Consider the following 18,594-nt stretch of genomic DNA (forward strand, 5'->3'; position numbering starts at 1 on the left):
CATCCACACTTCACACAAACAGAAAAAAAAAATGTAATTAATTTCCTAATTTCTATGGACATCCACAAATATATATATTTTTTTAAATAACCATCCTATTTATTGTTGAAGTTAGCAAAATACCTAATTAAATTAAAAAAAATAATTCTTAACATTTTAAAAATAAGATAAAAAATAAATGGAAAAGTGTTGTTGCAGCCACCACCCAACTCTCTCTCCCGGAGTCCCTCTTTCCATTTCTCTCGTCATTCATCCGCTACGGGTTTTTTCATTTTCCCAATGATGCTCAAATAAGAAGTTGTGTCAATTTTTTATTATTTTTAAGTACCGAATAATTTATAAATTTATTATAAGTATTTAGAGAAATATGCAAATTTAATTATAGGTGTTTGAAAAATAAGATGTTCGAAGATAAAAACAAGTGTGCGAGGAATAAATTGTTATTTTAATTTTATTTTCTACAGTAACAATGTTGAAAATACTTGCAAGGATTTTCATCTTTAAGTAAAAAAACAAAAGGAAATTCCTGTGATGCGCTACAGGACAACCTGCGCCAAGATGCTAACGTACGCACCTTAACCTCTGGTCTGTATAGTTACAGTACCAGGCCCTGCCTCCAGCTCACTCACTCAGTTAACCTCACCCGCTCGTGATTCGGGATTTTCTCTCCCCCATTTTCCTTACTTTCTCGGCAACCAAACAGAAGGTAAGCGACTACTTGCTCACAGCAACGCTAAAGTAAAATTCTAATTATTTTGTTTTATTGAGAACTTCATTTGTTTACTCGAAGATTAATGTAGCTTCCCCTTTGAAATTTAGGATTTTGTTCGATTTTTTGGCGAGTCCGATGATGATTTTTTTTTGGCTTGTTTAGGGAAGGAAGAGGTTTGTTCCTGCTGCGGAGGTTGCTGTTTCGCGAAGATGTTCGGTTTTTCTCGCAGGCGCATGAAGCTTGGGACGGTGAGAGCTTTTGTTCTTATTCTCCTTTTGCTTTATTTCTACTTTGAACTAACTTTTTTCTTCTTTTTGATTTCCCCTTTTTTGTAAAAATTTGAAATTTTTAATTTTTAATTTTTAGTTTTGATCTTTTAATCATTGAGGCAGTCGGTAAATAATGTGTAGTTTTTGACATTTGAAATTGTGGTGTTAATTATGTTTAAAGATTCAGGTTTTGATATAAATTTGGTATTTACTGTGTTCAGGTTGAAAGTCCAGCGTTCGGATTCTGCTCAGGGAACCAGAAGCCCCATAAGACACCCGAAACGAAATAACAGCTCCAATGTAAGGCTTTTTTTTAGCTTTGTATTGCGTGTAGGTTGTTTTCGGTGTAATGAATCCTTAGTACAATAAAGGTTGTTTACATTTTTCAGAATGAATGTGATGCGCCGGCAAGTAGTAATTCTGATGAGCTCGATGGCCAGTGTCTATCTGCTGTGCCCGAGATTAGTAATTCCGCGACTGGGAGCTCTGAGAATTGGATGGTGTTGTCGATTTCTGGGGACAAGCCTTCGCCCCGCTTCAATGTACAGTGTTATTAATACTTTTTCTTGTGATTGTTTCATATGGTACATTGATTTGGTTCGTGCTTGTTGATGGTGTTGCCGAAAGCAAAAGATTTATATATTTTTTTAATTTTCCTGAACAGCATGCGGCTGCTGTAATTGGGAACAAGATGATAGTTGTTGGTGGTGAATCTGGGAATGAATTGCTAGATGATGTACAGGTAGGATAATGTGTGTTTATTGCGTAAATTTACATTTCAAGGGGTATGAGCAGGAAATTTGGTTGAAGTTTGGAGTAGGAATCTTTGGGATTTGTTTGATAATTAATTTGATAGTGGTGTTTGCAAATGTCAGGTGCTTAAGTTTGATAGTTTTACGTGGACCACAGCTTCGTCAAAGCTTTACTTGTCACCGAGCAGTCTGCCATTAAGGATCCCTGCATGCAAGGGCCACAAACTGGTACAATCGTATATACGTACCAAACCTTGTTGTCTTGTTTGTTTGCATTTCCTTTGTTATCATGAACCAGTGTATAGTTCCTTCCTATGCAATACAAAAATTTGAATATACTCGCGAAACACATTGGATATCAAAAAGCATTTCCTAGGACCTAGTTTCCAAGCAACATTGAGAAAAAAATACGATGGGAAGGTTGATTGTTTCTGTAGATGTGGACTATAAGAAGGTTAGCATATCATAAATTGGAATCAACAATAATGTCTTGCTTGATATTTTGAATTTTTCTCCGTCATTTCTGTTGTCTAGGTGTCTTGGGGGAAAAAGGCACTCCTCATTGGAGGAAAAACTGAACCGGGGAGCGACAAAATTTCAGGTTAAAGTTTGTCTTTGAAGCTTCATGAAAACATCACTTTTTTGCTTGTGCTTGTATGAAATTGTCCAATGTTTCATTCATTTGTGCAGTTTGGGCATTTGATACAGAGACAGAATGCTGGTCTCATTTGGAATCAAAGGGCAATATACCGGTACATTCTCTTTCTTCAATGCACAAACATTTCTTCAGCTTTAGTATAATTTTTTCTTAGGCCTTACACTTGAAAAGTTGTAACATGACTGCTTGAGCCTTTTTCATCGTTTTTAATCTTCAGCATAATTTTAAATACTACATATTTAAAATTATATTGAACTAGTAGGTGTAACTAATTACTGCATTGTTAAAATTATATACCCTTTAGTACCGTATCTCTAAGTTATTGTCTTGCTAGAGGAATTGTGAATTACTCAACTAATGATAGTTAAATGGAGTGATAATTTAACCCACCCACATATCTCACGCATGGCAGGTTGCTCGCACTGGTCACACTGTAGTCAGGGCAAGCTCTATGATTATCCTATTTGGAGGTGAAGATGCTAAAAGGAGGAAATTGAACGATTTGCATATGTTTGATCTGAAGTCGTTGACATGGTTACCCCTTCATTGCACGTGAGTGGGTTTTTCTTAAGTGTGTGAAATTCAATGATATTGTTCTTTGATCGAACTATCTGTAACAAATATTACGTTGCACATGGTTGCTACTGAACCCTTCTCCTTTCTTATTTTGGTAGACACTGGTTTTGTCTCAACTTTGATATATATTGATATATGTGCAGCGGTACAGGACCATCTGCAAGGTCCAACCACGTAGCAGCTCTTTATGATGATAAAACTCTTCTTATATTTGGAGGCACATCAAAATCCAAGACTTTGAATGATTTGTATTCAATGGACTTTGAAACTGTGAGTGAATTCTCTCCCATGCTTGTATCTTATAAACTGCCTGATTATGTAGCCAATATTTCATCTCTTCATGGATGAGAGTGTAAAGTTTACCTATGACATGCTGATCGGCTTTTCTCTCAGATGGAATGGTCAAGAATAAAGAAACGAGGTTTCCATCCATCTCCTAGAGCTGGTTGCTGTGGGGTCCTATGTGGAAACAAATGGTATATCGTTGGGGGTGGAAGCAGGAAAAAACGTATGCCTCATAATTGAATGACATGCTTGAAGTTTTCTTGCTGTTTATGTACTGACATATTATATGCATGAGTTTCATTGTTCCTTTAACTCAGCGATTGAAACATTGAAAAAGGATGCAACATCTTATATTGACTTATCCTAATCGTTCCAGGACATGCTGAAACTCTGATCTTTGATATCTTTAAACTTGAGTGGTCAGTGGCCATTACATCGCCTCCTTCTTCAATCACCGCGAATAAGGTGTGCAGCAGTGATTTTTACCTGTAGCATAATTTTCATTGGTGTTGATTTCTTCTTTTCCTCTAAAATAATGTAGCATGGAAATAATTTTTTGGCTGGTACTTTAAGCACTGTTCTTATGTTATATTCTCAGGGTTTCAGCCTCGGGCTCGTGCAACACAAAGAAAAGGATTTTCTTGTTTCTTTTGGGGGATGCAGAAAGGAACCAACGAATCAGGTTATTGGAAACTTGTCTTTCTGTTTTTAGACTTTAGTTGATTTCTCATAAAACTTTAGCTCATTACCTAAACTTTTTTTGTTACAGGTTGAAGTACTGACCATGGAAAAGAATGAATCATCCATAAGTCGTCGATCTTTTCCCAGCAAAGGCCCTGGAACTTTGCTGCCTGAGAAACGCGCATCATCCACAGGCTTGGCTTCTCAACTAAGTAATGGTTCTTCCCAACGCTCAGTTAATTCTGTTACCAGACAAAATCTTGCATCTGCAATTGAACAACATGGTTCTGGAAGAAAATCTTTGTCGGAGTCCTTGCTTGTTGATCCAAATCCTGTTTCTGGCAACGTTTCACTCAGGAAACAATTCCACAATGAAGAAGAATTCAACACGACTGTTAAGGTGGCAAAAAGTACGGAAGATGAAAGTTCTTTCTCGCAGGTAAGCTGCAGAAGCTTTTCTTAATTAATGATCACTACCTGACTTATGTTATCATCTTTATCTCGCTTTGAATTCTCGAATGGAACTTGCATGATTTAGGAAAAAAAATAAAAAAACTTTTTGAGTTCAGTTGTACAAACAAGAGCAAGAAAAATCTATTTCCCTATGCGCAGTCATTCTTTGTTAAACATACACTATTTTTTATGATCTAATGACTTACTGTTACATTAATTTCAGCCAATAGAAAAGAAAACCAGTCAATCTGATTCAGGAGTCCAGACTAACATATATGGAGGCAGACTCTTTTCGGAGGAGATACTATCTGGATATGATTTTGAAAATTCAAATCCTCACCATCATGGAACTGGAAACCTTTCAATGGATAACAACGATGCCGTGTTCCCAGAAAATGATAGTAAACTAGGAGCCCTATCAACTGCTTCAAGTATGTACCACTACTATGAATCAAAGATGGCCGCACTAATAAGAAAGAATGGAATTTTAGAAGGAAAGTTAGCTACTGTGATGGCCAGCCAGGAAGCTGCTGAGAAAAATTTATCCTCGGCCCTCAAGAGCAGACAGGAGATGGAGAGAAAATTGTCAGACAGTGCGAAGGAGATGGAATTTCTGAAGGAAAAGGTTGCGGGTGTAGAGATAGCGCAAGAAGAGGCTAACAACCTCTCAAATATTGTTCATTCTGACAATGTCAGGCTTGAGCATGATGTGGCTTTCCTCAAGGCGGTTTTGGATGATACCCAGAAGGTACTGTGAAACTTCGTACTTTAATGTTCTTGTTTAGAAACCAAGTTATCTGTTGTTAGGTTAAGTGATTTATGCCTGAAAGCCAAATCGGGTGATCAACAGGAGCTCCATTCAACTAGAGGAGTCCTTGCAGGAGAACGAGCAAGGGCATTCCAACTACAGGTATGCATTTTTCGGAGACTAGTGCGTTACAGAAACTCTTATAACATCTTTTATCATAGCTGTTCTTTGAATAATCTTGCCTCTAAACTTTACAAAAATCTATGCATCAAAGGTTTAGTTCTTTATTTTGTTAGCCACCATCGACATCCTCTTCATGTCGCTATGCAGGTTGAAGTTTTCCACCTGAAACAGAGATTGCAATCTATGGAGAACCGAGCACCGACACCTCGGAAACCTTTCTAGTTTGAAGAAAACAAAGAATGGACTTAAACATCTTTGCCAACGGAGAGCGGGGAGCTGTTAAACAAATCCCAACTGCCCTCCAATGGCACCGAACCCAAAACCATATACCACAACGCTTTTGCTTGGTTATGAGACCAGTTGCACACCTTGAGGAGCTCGCTGTTGAGAGTCCTACTTGTTCTACCACGTACAGAAGTGAACCCATCTGTCACCGTAACATGTAGTTTTCGTTTCTGGTCTGAACCTTAAAATGTATGTCAATAACTTAATAAGTAACATATGTGGGCTCTTCCACGTTCACGTGAAGAAAACGTTGATTCTGATGTCTCATGACTACTGAAGCTAGTTTCTGTTCTTTGACAAAATCAACTTGACAGATGACACAATTATGCAAAGACGAAAAATAACACCGGAACAACGATAAGAAAGCCGTTACAGGTAAATTTGTCCATACAGACGACACTGAACCAGGGCGTCTGTGTGCACAAAGGTTCGAAAGAACATCTAAATCCAGTTATTGCAACGGGGCGAGATTACGAACACTTTATACAACTTGTATTGAAACATGAGAAAGATCCCAATGAAATACACTGCATGACACAACGAAGAATTGGAGATTACAGGGTTACCACCATTAGGAGGATTGCCTTGGTCGCAAAGATCGTAACTACGCAACAACTGGTAAATATTCTCTCCTGCTCCCAATCTATTCTGCGAGACCTTACGCCTTCCATATCAATACAAAAACTCCGTTGGTGGCCTGTTGTGGCATGGAAAATCCCCCACTCTACTTCCAACGATGGCATTCTTTGCAACTAGAGTCTCGTCACGGAAGCTTTACAAATACTCATGGTTAGCATAATTTAAAGAAGCTCGGTCTCTTCTTGGTCTCCATCAGCATCATCGACCTCATTTTCTTCATCATCTTCTTCAGGTGCATCTGGATCCACCCCCTACAGAAAGGACAACTTTTAGACTACATCTCCCTGAATTGCCTCATCATTGTTAAGCAAATCATTATACTAAACAATGTAAACCAAACGCCCAATCACTCATTTAAGCTGTATAAACAGGACGACGGACCTTCATCTGTTTCTCTAAGCGCTCCAAACCTTTTTTCGCAGCTTCATTCTGTTGGTTTATCCTGCAATCCATGTCAGAAGAAAAAATTAAGCACCTTATAGTCATATGATCATAGAGCATTGCACAACAGATCAAAGGTGTGTTATAATCCCATGCCATCAATGGTTGGAATTTAATTTCTTAAATGACCTTAATTATTTCAGGACGACTACCTTAAATTGCTATTAATGGGATCCCTAAAATTTCCACACCATACACAAACACACCCAAGCAAATAATCAATGAGAATGTGCGTTTTTAAGTCCTAACAGTGAGAAAGTGATTCTTGATATCCAAAAATAACACTTAACCTCAACGCAGCTTGATAATGCGACAATGACTCTTGGAGCATATTTGTTGCAGCAAATACTTGAGCAAGTTTTACATGCAGCGAGTCATCTGCCCAGTCCTTCAGATATCGCTCTAGCAGTGACACAGCATCCCCATTGCGGCCTTCATTAACATGGAGCTCAGCTAGAGCTAATGCAGCTCCAAGGTAACCAGGTTCCAGCCTAAGGGCTGACTCATAGAACTTTTTTGCCTGTTTCAAGATTAGGTTGAATTCATAAGTATGTCAACTTGACTTCTGAAATCATGCTGAAATAATCTGTTACGGGTTTACCTTCTCCCTACCACCGGGGTTACTCGCATGTACATCCCCTACTAATTTTAGAGCCTTCGCAGATTGAGGCATAGCCTTCATAGCCTCCCTGGAAGCATATAAAGCCTCTTTGATTTTAGAGAGAGCTAAATATGAATGAACCAATCCTGAAATCATAATTGAGCTACCCAATCATTAAGCTTCTGCAATTACTTCATATTTCTCTTTTTTGCAAAATGGTTGAATCGAACATGAATAAGTCAATGCGGACATAAGATGCATGTCATGCACATGAGTATTTTCCTTTACATGTCCCACCTTGATATGAACGAATATCAGGTCTCAACTCTTGAGCTGCCCTGAAGGCAACTACAGCTGCTTCTGCTCGCTTCATTGATAACAACAGGTTACCCTGAAAGCTTGGAACACTTCATATTTTCCTCATTGAGAACAGGGTAAGCAGAAAGAGAAGGTGATATTTTTTAGCATAGATGCTGCAGCTTATTAAATACAAAGATCACATCGGTACCTTCATTATATAACCTGGTATGTGCCTCTCATCGATTCGTATACTCTGATGCAAAAAATAAGGAACTTACGAGATATAAAATAATTAATTAATTAAAAAACAGCAAACTTACTCAATTTTGACAAACAGACCTTCTCAACATAGGATAAAGATCCTCTCTCATCTTTCCTTTCCCAAAGAACAGATAAGGCTACAAATACTTCTGGCCTTGTAGAATCAGCAATCAGCAAATCATGCACTAATTTATTGAGCTTAGAAAAATCAGACTTTGTCTTTAGAAGCATTGCGTACTCATCCATATAGGTTACAACATATGGATCAATTGATCGAGCCTGCAAAGAATAGAAGCATCAAGATGTGAGTTTGTATTGCATGACATGCAATCATTTAAGGGCATATGCGCAAGCATGCTCATGCTCATGTGCGTCTGTGCGTGCGTGTGTGTGTGTGTGTGTGTGTGAGAGAGAGAGAGAGAGTAGAAGCATCAACATGTGAATTCATACTTGCATGACATGCATTCATTTAAAGGCATATGCACAAGCATGCTCATGGGCATGTGCGGGTCTGTGTGTGTGTGTGTGAGAGAGAGGGAGAGGGAGAGAGATGAACACATGCATCACCATCATGACAAGAAATTACCTTTTCAAAATTCAATATAGCCTCATCGTTTTTCCCAATAATAGCTTCAACCTTCCCATGCAAGTTTTTACATGTACAAAAGCAGAAATCAAAACCTTGTTAGAAACATCATAGGGCAACATTTAAGTCTGTTAATAGAAATTTAACCCAAGTAATCAGAATGAAAGCACTCTTTGCATTCATTCAGCGTAAATTTGTGGTATTTCTTAATAAGGCCAAAAGACTGTATTTGGGAAAAATAAAAACAAATACTTGGTTAATTACAATTCTGTAAGTAACTTATGCCGATAACACGTCAAAAATTAGCAGCAAGATTTTCATAGATAATTTTATAGAGGGATGAAACTGTAATCATCTTTTATCTTTGAGTAGTGAGGTGAGCATTTTGGTGGTTGGTATTAGTGCCATTCATTCTTTGTCAAATTATACCTAATAGAGAGCAACTGCAAAGATCTAGTAGGAATGAGAAACTTAAAAGAAGCAAACAAGCAACCTACATACTTGTGGTACATATAGATGAGATTTAGTGGTCAGAAACCTACTCCTCCCATCATAAGCATAGTTTCATTCAGCAATCAGTGCACGCATATATTTGCTTATTATCAAGTAAAATCGGTAGACAACATTATACCATTATTATCATAGCAAAAAAAGCGCAATAACCTCGCAAACAATTAGTTCTAACCTTTGCAACTTCAAGTAACAGGTGTAAATTATTAGGAAAACGTTGTACAAGATCCGTAAAGAGTTCCAGACCACCTGCAATGCCAAAGTTAAATACATAGACTGTCAATGCAAGCAGAATTTCAAACTAATAGCATAATGAAACTACATCTAGGATCGAGAATAGTTATGAAATAAAATCAATGAGAACTGCCACAAATATCTATTTCAAACAACTTTCTACTTCCTTATAGGGCATCATCCAATAGATTCTAGAAGTAATACAGCAAATCTATATACCACCAAGATTTTAACTGTAATAATCCCCATCTTTATCCATGCAAAGTTCCCCTTTACTTCCTTGCCTGAAAGAAACTGGGCTTTTGCACAGAAATTTTATACAATCACTGAGTTGTTGACAGAACAATATGATGACCATCTATTAGTTGTAGAAATTTTACAAAACTGAAGTGTGACCGCATATAGGCCACGTACTAAATCAGTATATAGAAAAGACCTCTAATGCATGCAGTGTTGACGATGAAGCAAGCCTTATCATGACAGAATACTTTTTAAATATGTTCTCAAGTTTCCACAAACACACATAAAGACAAAAACCCAAAGGCCTCGTTGATAGAGAGGATTGGCTTGGGTTGGACTACTCACTATACTGAAGACATTTTAAAGGAAGAAATGGATGACATATTCCTTATTTTGTCCAAGTTGAAGGCTACTCATGAAGAAAAAATATTCCTACTAATCCCCACAAAAATGGTAGGATTAAAAGGGACAACAATTCTTCATGAGTAACCTTCAACCTGGACAAAATAAGGAATTTGTCATTCATTTCTTCTTATAAAATCCCTTTAATATAGTGAACAGTCCTATCCAAGCCAATCCTCTCTATCAAATGAGGCCAAAGAGTACAGAAGAAAATATTCCCATTACCTCTATAATCATTTAAAGCAACGCAACACTGAGCCTCAACGTAGCGCTGCACAGAGAAAAACAAATGTAACAACTTTGTTGGAATAAGTGGGCTTTCCTCCCTTCAATCCTCTTTCCATTATGTAGATCCTATCCCTAGAATTGCTCAGTTGTGAAAGAACAAAATTGTGCAAGCTAAATTGCAAAATGCACGTGTATTCTTTCTATTGCATGACAAATCAACTACATAGGCTGACTAACAAAATCTTCATCACTAGGTGCTAAAGTAACTACTCTCTTCTTGACATATAAGTCTGTCCAAACAACCTTACAATATTTGTCACAATGAGTGCCACGGTTCAATGTGGATATGAAGCCATATACACATATAGCATAAATATATAAATATAGACCAAATGATAGCTAATGATAAACGACCTCTGCTTTCCCCATTGTTACTTACATGCAGCCAACGACTTGAGTCAAAATGATCAAATGGAGCCCTCCCGCTTCTGTTTGGAGTCTGAAATTGAGAGTCAAGAAGCTAAATTGAAGAAACATTGGGATGGACATCTAATTATAAAGCTTCACTCCATAGGTAATCAGATAACAATAGCCACATGAGCCATGTCTCATATGGCCCCTCTAACTTTGTTTTTCTACAAACAGCATAAGATAAAGACAGCTTCACTATGAAAAAACTTTACAGGACAAACCTGAGGAATCAAGGAAATAATGTCTTTGGCAGCAACTCCTAATTCTGCTAAAGCAACAATAGCCTCCATGACATAAGGGCAATGCCTGTCAAAAGCGCAAAAAATGAAGCTGCCTGAATATAGCAAGATGAAGTAAAGATTGCTAGCAGACCAGAAAGGATTAACACATTTAAAAACATTGCAACAGGAAAGGAATTCACAGAGAATAATCTCCATGAGAATAAAGACAAGTGGAGATGGATGCAATATGGCCCAATTAAACTTAAGGGGAGCAGAAGAAGGAAATCCAAAGGCTTTTATATCCATAGGAATGTCTTGGTCATCGACTTTTTCTAAAGTAATTTATGGTGCAACCTTCTTTAATAATACAGGAGCTACCAGGAAAGGAAAGCGTAGAACGAGGGATCTAAAGGGTCTGCAAAACAAAACACCTATAATCTTGCAATTGATCACAGCCTTGACCTTTGACTCCAACCTTTCCACCCTTTAATTACTTCAACTACAGTATCCAAGTCTTAAAAAATGAATGTCCACCAGAACATGATATTGCTGACTCCAGAGAAACAAAGAACTCCTAATTCTTGAGATTCAGAGTATTAGTGCAGCATAATGATCACAAAATTTTATTAACCAAAGAAGTATAAGACTCAAAATATCTGCATACATAAAAATACAAACTGAAACATGAGAATCACAATTTGATTGACAAACCTTAGACATTCTTTGAAACAAGAAACTGGCAGAACGATTCTGTCTAGAAAACCGATAAAGCTTTCCCATCAACAGATTCATTGGCAAGTTTCTGGATTTGCTTGGAATGTTGTCCATCTGTAAAGTTTAAAGGTGCATTAGACCCCAGTAAGAATATTCCAAAAGTGACACAAGAAATATAAGTGCATATTGATATTGATGAGAAACCCATGGGTAGATTTTCTTCTTGCAAAAGCAGCTTGCAAAGAAAGGGTGCCCTGTGCCTATATAGTACATATTCCCAACGTACCCAGCCGAAGTGAAACTATGCTCACAACTTAACAATATATATAGGGCTACAGGAGAAATAGATAGAAAAAAAGATTAAAAAAAAGATAAGGAAGCAAGTAAAACCAACAAAATTAACAGACTTGTCAGGATGTTTATACTCAGACGTTAATATTCAGCATAATGCTAGGGAGACCAAATTTTTTAAACCAAATGATGTGGTTGTTAATGATTAAATTATTACTTAAGCGTTGATTAACGTGCTTATTTGCTATTGGTGACACATCATTTGGTTTGCAAATTTGGTTTAAAATTTTGGTCTCCCTAGCATTACCCTAATATTAACACAGATAATATGAAAATTTTCCCAGCCCATAAGCATTAGAGCATGTAAGTCTGTACCTCAGAAAGGGCTGTTCCATTCTCACCGAGCGCAAAGTAACTGGATGCGATTTTGAACTTCACCTATCATGTAGAATAGCACCAAACAAAAAAGAACCACTATTATGCTTTGGTATAAGCTGAAACAGAAATAAGTACTTGAAAAGTGAAAGAGGCCTACCTCATTCTCATTAATTCCTGAAATGTTAAACAAATTTGGAGAAGACGACCTAGTTGATGACAATGAGCTTCTAGTAGATGGTGCATTTGTCTTGGAAATCATCTTGCAAAGCTGCAATGCTTGCTTGTACATATGCTGTCAACGAAAAAGAAAAAAATATAAAGAAGCATGCGAAAATCAATAAAATGACAGCATAATAATCGTACAGTAAAGAAATCCGAAGTAGGTAGATACGATTTTTAACACAAGAAAGTATCGAATGGGCATTTTCACCTAAGGGTAAGCTCACTCAGTAAAAAATTACACATTCCTTCCAATTTTGTTGCAATCACTAAGAGTGTTAAGTCCACTACATTTGTGCAAGATCACTACTTTGTACATTACAATACGAAATTACTGGAAAATGTGTGATTTTTCTTACAATTGCTCTGCGAAACTCTCTTTCGCGATACAACGAATCGCCAAGAAGCACCTGCAAGCAATAATTAACAATTTAATTAACAAGAAATTAAAGAGAGAGAGAGAGTAAGTGAACTCATGGAGTTGAAGATTCTGACCAAGCTTTCAGCTTTAAGGTGCGGATTGATTTCGGCATTGGCGGCCGGTGACGAAACAAGAAAACAACCCTAATCCCACATATAAACAGTCATTTCAGTCGGCGGAAAGTTATGAAACTGCAAACAAAATTTGAAATTGGAGGAGGGAGAAGAGAGATTACGAGCATCTGAGCTGAGTTGTAGAGACCGTGCTCCATGAGAGTGGCGATTTGATCCTTGGGGACCTCCATTTCTGGGAGTGAAAGTGAGTGAAATTGGAAAGATTTTGCTTCCGATGCTGAGATTTATGGACCAATTGGCGTCGGTCTCTGTGAACGAAAGCCGGAACCCGCTCTCTACAAGCACCGTGCCAAAATGTTACATACATGTGAACACTCGTCTGTAAGTGACTTGCCAATAGTATAACCCCAAATTTAGCGTTTATTTTTTACATTAAATATTACGCTAGGTTGCATTCGTTCCATGAGTGTTACTCGTCTATTTAGTGATTATCTTGATTGAGAAATATTTTTAATCATATCTTGTTTCTCCAAAATTCAAAATACTTTTCAAGAACCCAACATTCAAATTCTTGAATCACAGCAAATGACTCAATGGTAGGATCGCGGACTCCAGCTCCCTAATAAACAAAAAAATATAAAAAGTTTCAAGTTCAATGCTCCGAACTGGTGAATTTGCTTGACTGCGACCACGGATAAGATGAAATTCCTCATAACCTCTCCGGATCCGAAAATGACAGATAACACTTGCTACCAGTTGTTCTCCTTTAAAAGAAAAAAAAAAAAAAAAACACATAAAAATCTTGCTCTTTTTTTGGCAATTAGGTCAGCTCTCGACACTTGGTAACATGACATTTTTATTACTTGCACCATGGCAAGCAACGAAATACCGAATGTACCCTCAGGCTTTAAAGTCAAACAAAATTTATATTGTACTTGCATCTATGATCTCACATTTAGTCCGAGCATTCCAATCAACAATTTGCTATACTTGTTATTTTACATCCCACATTGACTTACACAATTCAAAGCAATCATTTCGTTAACATAAAACTCGAAAAAAAAAGGAAAAAAATAAATAAATAAACAAAACAAAAGAACGAAAAAACCTCTAAATTTGTTAGTAAAGCCCGGGGGCAAACTTTTGAGTCCTCGGAGTGTATTTACGATTCTTCTTCTGGTTCCTCTTCTTCTTGGAGCAGATTTTCTCTATTGTCATGCGCCCAGAAACCGCGCACATCAATGAGCATGCTGGCAACAGTGCCGCCTTGTTTGCAAGCTAGTAAATCAGCCAAGGTAATCCGCAGTGGATCAGCTGGTTTAACCATGTCCCAGATTTCGTCCCTTACATCCTCAATACACAATTCGTAGTTTCCGCCCTCAATCCATTTCTGATGTACATCCCTGTTTCATAAAACCACAAAATAAGATATTTTGACTGACACAACATAGTAAGGAATCAGTGCTGAGGCAAAGGACAATGGAATCTTATAGTTTGTTGAGTTCATTAGTGATGTTCATGTCTCTGATAATCTGAGACTTGCAGATATATTGCTCAAGTACTGCCAGCAGGAAAATACCAGAGAGGTTTTTCTGTAGGAAGTTTGTATCAGGTAACATCCCAGCTTTCGGATGCTCCTCTTCTTTACTTCCATTCCATATTTGGCTCTGCTTGGTGTTACAGAACATTGCTAAAAAGCAATACTCGCAGTTTTGCACGAGCAGCCAAGCAAAGAACAGAACAAATTTTGACAACAGAAGTTCTACCACCAAGTAAAGTTTTTGTTTTCTTTTGGGTTTCTGATAAGTCTCCCACAAACAAGTCATAAACAGAAGGATATTTACCTGAAAAGAGAGTGTATATCAGCTGTTGTAAGGTAACCCCTTCCCTGAAGATCAAGACATCGAAATAAATATGTTAACCCCTCTGGAGTGTCTTTGTTCTCTAAGGCCAGGACAAAATCCAGAAAACTATCGAAGTCCATTTCCCTAGAACTTCCGCCACTTTTTCCACGCCGAACGTGCTCATCAAACACTGTTGAGGGCATATCAAATGCAAAGCATGAATAAACGAGTCTAAAAAGGAAAATACAAACTGTATGATAACATATCAGATGGGGAATCCTCAGAAATAGAATTCCACACAGATTTCTTAGCATTTTTAAGTAAATGAATGTACACAGTACAAACAATGGATTCAAATTTTCTAGGCATACCTCTTTCAATGATAATTTCAGTCAATGTCCCATCTGCATATTCTCGAAGTTCCTGCTTGCTCAATGATCCACTCGAATCTTTATCAAGAGCAATGAACATGTCTACAGAAAGCACGCGGTTGCAATCAGCAACAGAATTACAGTAGAGTTAAAGCTTTCAAATATAATCATTGCATTTATCTTGAGATTGAGATACAGATTACATACTGATCCTAGGACTTAATTGTCTTCTAGACTCAAGAATGTTAAGCGAAATCAAGACAAGGTAATGGCAATCAAGCCAAAGCCAAGACTGCAGATAATCACCTCACTCTAGAATGGAATCCTCATAATACGGTTTAACTCATAATACAGTTTAACAGCAGCACAAATATGCCACATGTAGAAGACAACCCATAACAAAAAAGGAATGACAATGGAACCCGGAGACATGGAATGAAAGTTTAGATGTGAAAAGTACCCACCGCATATGCGCTGGGCGGATGTCAAAGAGAACCAGTTTTCAGCTTGCTCATTGTCAGTGACTTCTTCCTCAGTTTCCTAATATGGAATAAAATTCAGGACATATAGTTAGCAGAAGATCGGAATTTACTGGATGTTTTATTGACATAATTAATTACTTTGGAGAATATATACCTAATAAAGATGATGCAATTTATAACATAGCAAGTTTTTCATAAATTCTTTCACAGCCTACCTGGTGCAGTTCCATTAGTTCCTGGAGACAATTACTCAATAACACCTTCTTTATGCAGGCTTTTCCTGTGTGAAAAAATTTAATTTAATTTTTTTCAACAATTAAATAAAGAATTTTAAATCTGGTTTTTTCTAAAGTTAAAGCATCACCCAAAACCAATTGGCAATGAGTGGAGAGGCTTGCATTTTATATTTTGCAACTTTGGCATACCTCGTCTATGAGGGTCACAAAAAAAGAAGAACTTCTGTGCAGCTATGCGGCAATACATATTAACAAAGCCTGAAGGCATGTCCCGTAATTGTGCTAGATTAGGTATAAGGCCTCGTATATAGGCCTCCATTTCCTGAAGAAAGAACAAAATCATTACAATTATAAGAAAAGATGGAAAAAGATAGTGCATCATTGATCTATCAAATATCATACAGAAAAATGAGGTAGCTAAAGTACGAGTCTCAAGATTCAAATATAAGTTATGTAACACTTAGATGCTGAAATTTTGCAAAAAATTCATACATGAGGCTGAAGAAAACCATCAGAATCCTCGTCAAGTTCACTCATGTCAATTCTAGCTTGAGTAAGTGAAACCTGGAGGCAACAATTCGTAAGTAGCATTCCAGACTTTTGCAATTCAGTAGTCATATAATGCATAATTTCAATTCTTCAAAAGGATGCAAGAAAAAGCTTGGTGGAATTAATTATCAATTATACCCACCGTTCTCATCACATAAAGGTAAAAGGGCAGAATGGCAATTCTTCCTTGTTCATCTTTCTCAAATTTCATGAAATTTGAAGGGCTGAAAAAGCGACGACATTTAGGCCCTATCTGCTCCGTACATACAGAGGCAATGTGGCAAAAGTCTTCATAGTTCATCTACACGATGATAAATCAGGGAACTTATTAGCATTAGTCAGATACCTAACTACGCAATAAAAAATTTATAATTATTCAAAGCCATAAATTGAAGTGCAGATAATAATGTAACGGAAGTAGATGAGATGCCGTAATACTATTCTTGAAAGATTTTGATACAACATCAAAATGTTAGTGTGAAACCCATAAGAGATATTTATAACATATGGCAAAGGTGTAAAGCAGATTAAAATGTCTCAGTTACCACAGACCTTTTCTGCACCAGTTGCATCATCAATCACACAATTTTCCCTTAAGCAAACCCACATAGCATCTAGATCATCCGCATTTAGCAAAAGATCTGATTGCTTCTGCAAAAACAAAGGTAAATGCCACCAATAAAGTCAGATGCTTAGGTAACTTAATAAAACAGTAATCATCAGGAATGAAAATCCAGATGATTACCTTTAAAAAACGATATTTTGCCAGCCTCTGGACCCTCTGACTAATAGATCCTTCTTCAGGTTTCTGAAAAAATGGAAAGACAGCGCAAAGTCAAAACGGACCAAGGAAAGAGCACACCAGAAGGGTCAAAACAAATATATATTAAAGATTATGAATTTTCCATCACAAATTAATGCCTTCCTCCTCAGATTCCCAAAGACGAACAGAATCATTGAAATACAACAAAAACCCTACTACATGCCTTCTTGTAGAAACTTGGGATTGTGCCAGCTTCAGCACTTTTTTGTTGCTTCTCTTTGAAAATATCAAGCAAGATTCTTTTTGTTTCAAGCTCTACACAGAATAAAATAATATAAAACACTTGATTAAATCTCAGGCAGAGAATATCGGCATGGAGACAGATATGTATGAACTAAATCCACCTCAGTTTCATCAGTGCATGTTTCAGCAATTTAAATAGCAACTGGCAAGGTAGAAACTAAAAACTTGGTTTCTATCTCGAGCGTGCACACTCACAGATGTGCTCATAAAAGCAAATTACACCGACACATTATCTACTAAAAACTTGGGGAAGGGGCTCAAGTAGTCAATGACCAGGGGCCTCACATATTACAGACCAAACAGAGAAACCCAAGCCGAACTCTTCGAAATTCGCTGGCACCCATGAATCATGGGCTCAGTTGAATGTATAATGCATACCTAAATACAACCATTCGAACAATTGTGATAGATTGACACAAGCCCTCAAACTTCAAAAAATGGAAACTTTAAGAGATCTTTTCCTTCATCTTTTTTCTGTTTCGATGAGCTTATCTCGCTATCACTTGATTCATTAGTTCTTAAGGAAGTTCTAATCACTACGAAAACAGCTTAATAACAGTTGATGATTCCTAAAACAAAGAGGGAAAACATAGAATTACTGACTGCACCCAAAATCCCAAACGTGTAACACATGGTTCTAATCTAAACCCTAATTCCAAAATTTAAAATTCGACACTTGGAAGGATTAGCATGGAAATGAGAGAGAAGTGCGAGGGAAAATACCCATGAGGGCTTCGGATCCGAGTCCGGCGCCGGATCCGATGAAGCGGCGGAGATTGCGGACCCAGAGCATGGAGGAGGCGGGAGGGATCTTCCTCTGCGCGGCCTCATGGCCTTCGCCGTCGCTGGACCCACTGTACATTGCTGAACTCGGACCAACCCGGAGCCCGCGCACGGTTAGAGTCGCTGAACAAAGCCCTAGCTGCCACGGGCATGTATAAAAATCTTAGCTTTGAGCTTTGAGCTCCGATCTAGCCCGGGAAGTGGCGATATAGAGCAAGAGCCTTTGGGTTTCTTATTTTTTTTTACCTTTTTTTTTATGAACTAATTTGATTAGAGGGGTCACTTTTTGGCAAAAGCTTTGTCCAAATCATGTATTATCAATATTTATTATTTAGAAATTAGAACAAATTCATATTGAAATTATGTATGATTATAAATGCAGAGACGGATTAATTCAAGCACGTTATGGACTGATTAATAATTTAGAGTG

General features: G+C 37.4%; 3 protein-coding genes and 1 non-coding gene across 5 annotated transcripts; 1 reads left to right on the forward strand and 3 right to left on the reverse strand.

Moving 5' to 3' along the window:
• The first annotated feature begins 531 nt into the window (after positions 1 to 531).
• LOC103958566 (acyl-CoA-binding domain-containing protein 6) lies at positions 532 to 5,862 on the forward strand. The gene is made up of 16 exons (XM_048584258.1): positions 532 to 566; positions 1,203 to 1,281; positions 1,371 to 1,523; positions 1,646 to 1,723; positions 1,857 to 1,961; positions 2,268 to 2,334; positions 2,424 to 2,485; positions 2,804 to 2,943; positions 3,111 to 3,237; positions 3,361 to 3,475; positions 3,629 to 3,717; positions 3,851 to 3,934; positions 4,022 to 4,372; positions 4,610 to 5,134; positions 5,237 to 5,296; positions 5,465 to 5,862. The coding sequence occupies exons 1-16, from the start codon at positions 532 to 534 to the stop codon at positions 5,537 to 5,539; spliced, it is 2,145 nt and encodes a 714-aa protein (XP_048440215.1). The 3' UTR covers positions 5,540 to 5,862.
• Positions 5,863 to 5,943: 81 nt separating this feature from the next.
• On the reverse strand, positions 5,944 to 13,233 carry LOC103932031 (anaphase-promoting complex subunit 7). Its single transcript, XM_009341570.3, is given in 19 exon segments — positions 5,944 to 6,492; positions 6,623 to 6,683; positions 6,973 to 7,202; positions 7,284 to 7,429; positions 7,581 to 7,674; positions 7,792 to 7,836; positions 7,923 to 8,123; positions 8,431 to 8,481; positions 9,116 to 9,189; positions 10,042 to 10,087; positions 10,484 to 10,543; positions 10,737 to 10,821; positions 11,448 to 11,473; positions 11,475 to 11,564; positions 12,117 to 12,179; positions 12,277 to 12,411; positions 12,698 to 12,748; positions 12,834 to 12,902; positions 12,995 to 13,233. Coding segments are annotated over 19 exon segments (1,686 nt in total). The 5' UTR covers positions 13,064 to 13,233; the 3' UTR covers positions 5,944 to 6,402.
• A 506-nt stretch (positions 13,234 to 13,739) lies between these two features.
• Positions 13,740 to 18,332, reverse strand: LOC103958569 (probable serine/threonine-protein phosphatase 2A regulatory subunit B'' subunit TON2). 2 transcript variants are annotated; one of them, XM_009370849.3, is made up of 12 exons: positions 18,105 to 18,332; positions 17,302 to 17,393; positions 17,061 to 17,123; positions 16,868 to 16,966; positions 16,458 to 16,616; positions 16,259 to 16,330; positions 15,956 to 16,088; positions 15,746 to 15,810; positions 15,513 to 15,588; positions 15,049 to 15,150; positions 14,678 to 14,867; positions 13,740 to 14,236 (listed from the first exon to the last, which is right to left on the reverse strand). In XM_009370849.3, exons 1-12 carry the CDS (start codon positions 18,241 to 18,243, stop codon positions 13,996 to 13,998), a joined length of 1,431 nt encoding a protein of 476 aa, XP_009369124.1. In that variant the 5' UTR covers positions 18,244 to 18,332; the 3' UTR covers positions 13,740 to 13,995. The 2 variants fall into 2 exon arrangements, with proteins under 2 accessions (XP_009369124.1, XP_048440498.1); XM_048584541.1 differs by lacking the exon at positions 17,302 to 17,393.
• LOC125477490 lies at positions 14,350 to 14,473 on the reverse strand. The gene has a single exon (XR_007258549.1). It is a non-coding gene; the product is annotated as a small nucleolar RNA snoR104 (small nucleolar RNA).
• Positions 18,333 to 18,594: the final 262 nt, after the last annotated feature.

Source organism: the organism of the source record quoted next, unplaced genomic scaffold (assembly GCF_019419815.1).
Source record: "Pyrus x bretschneideri cultivar Hongxiangsu unplaced genomic scaffold, Pyrus_bretschneideri_v1 Contig21, whole genome shotgun sequence".
In the NCBI taxonomy this organism is placed as follows: Eukaryota; Viridiplantae; Streptophyta; class Magnoliopsida; order Rosales; family Rosaceae; genus Pyrus; species Pyrus x bretschneideri.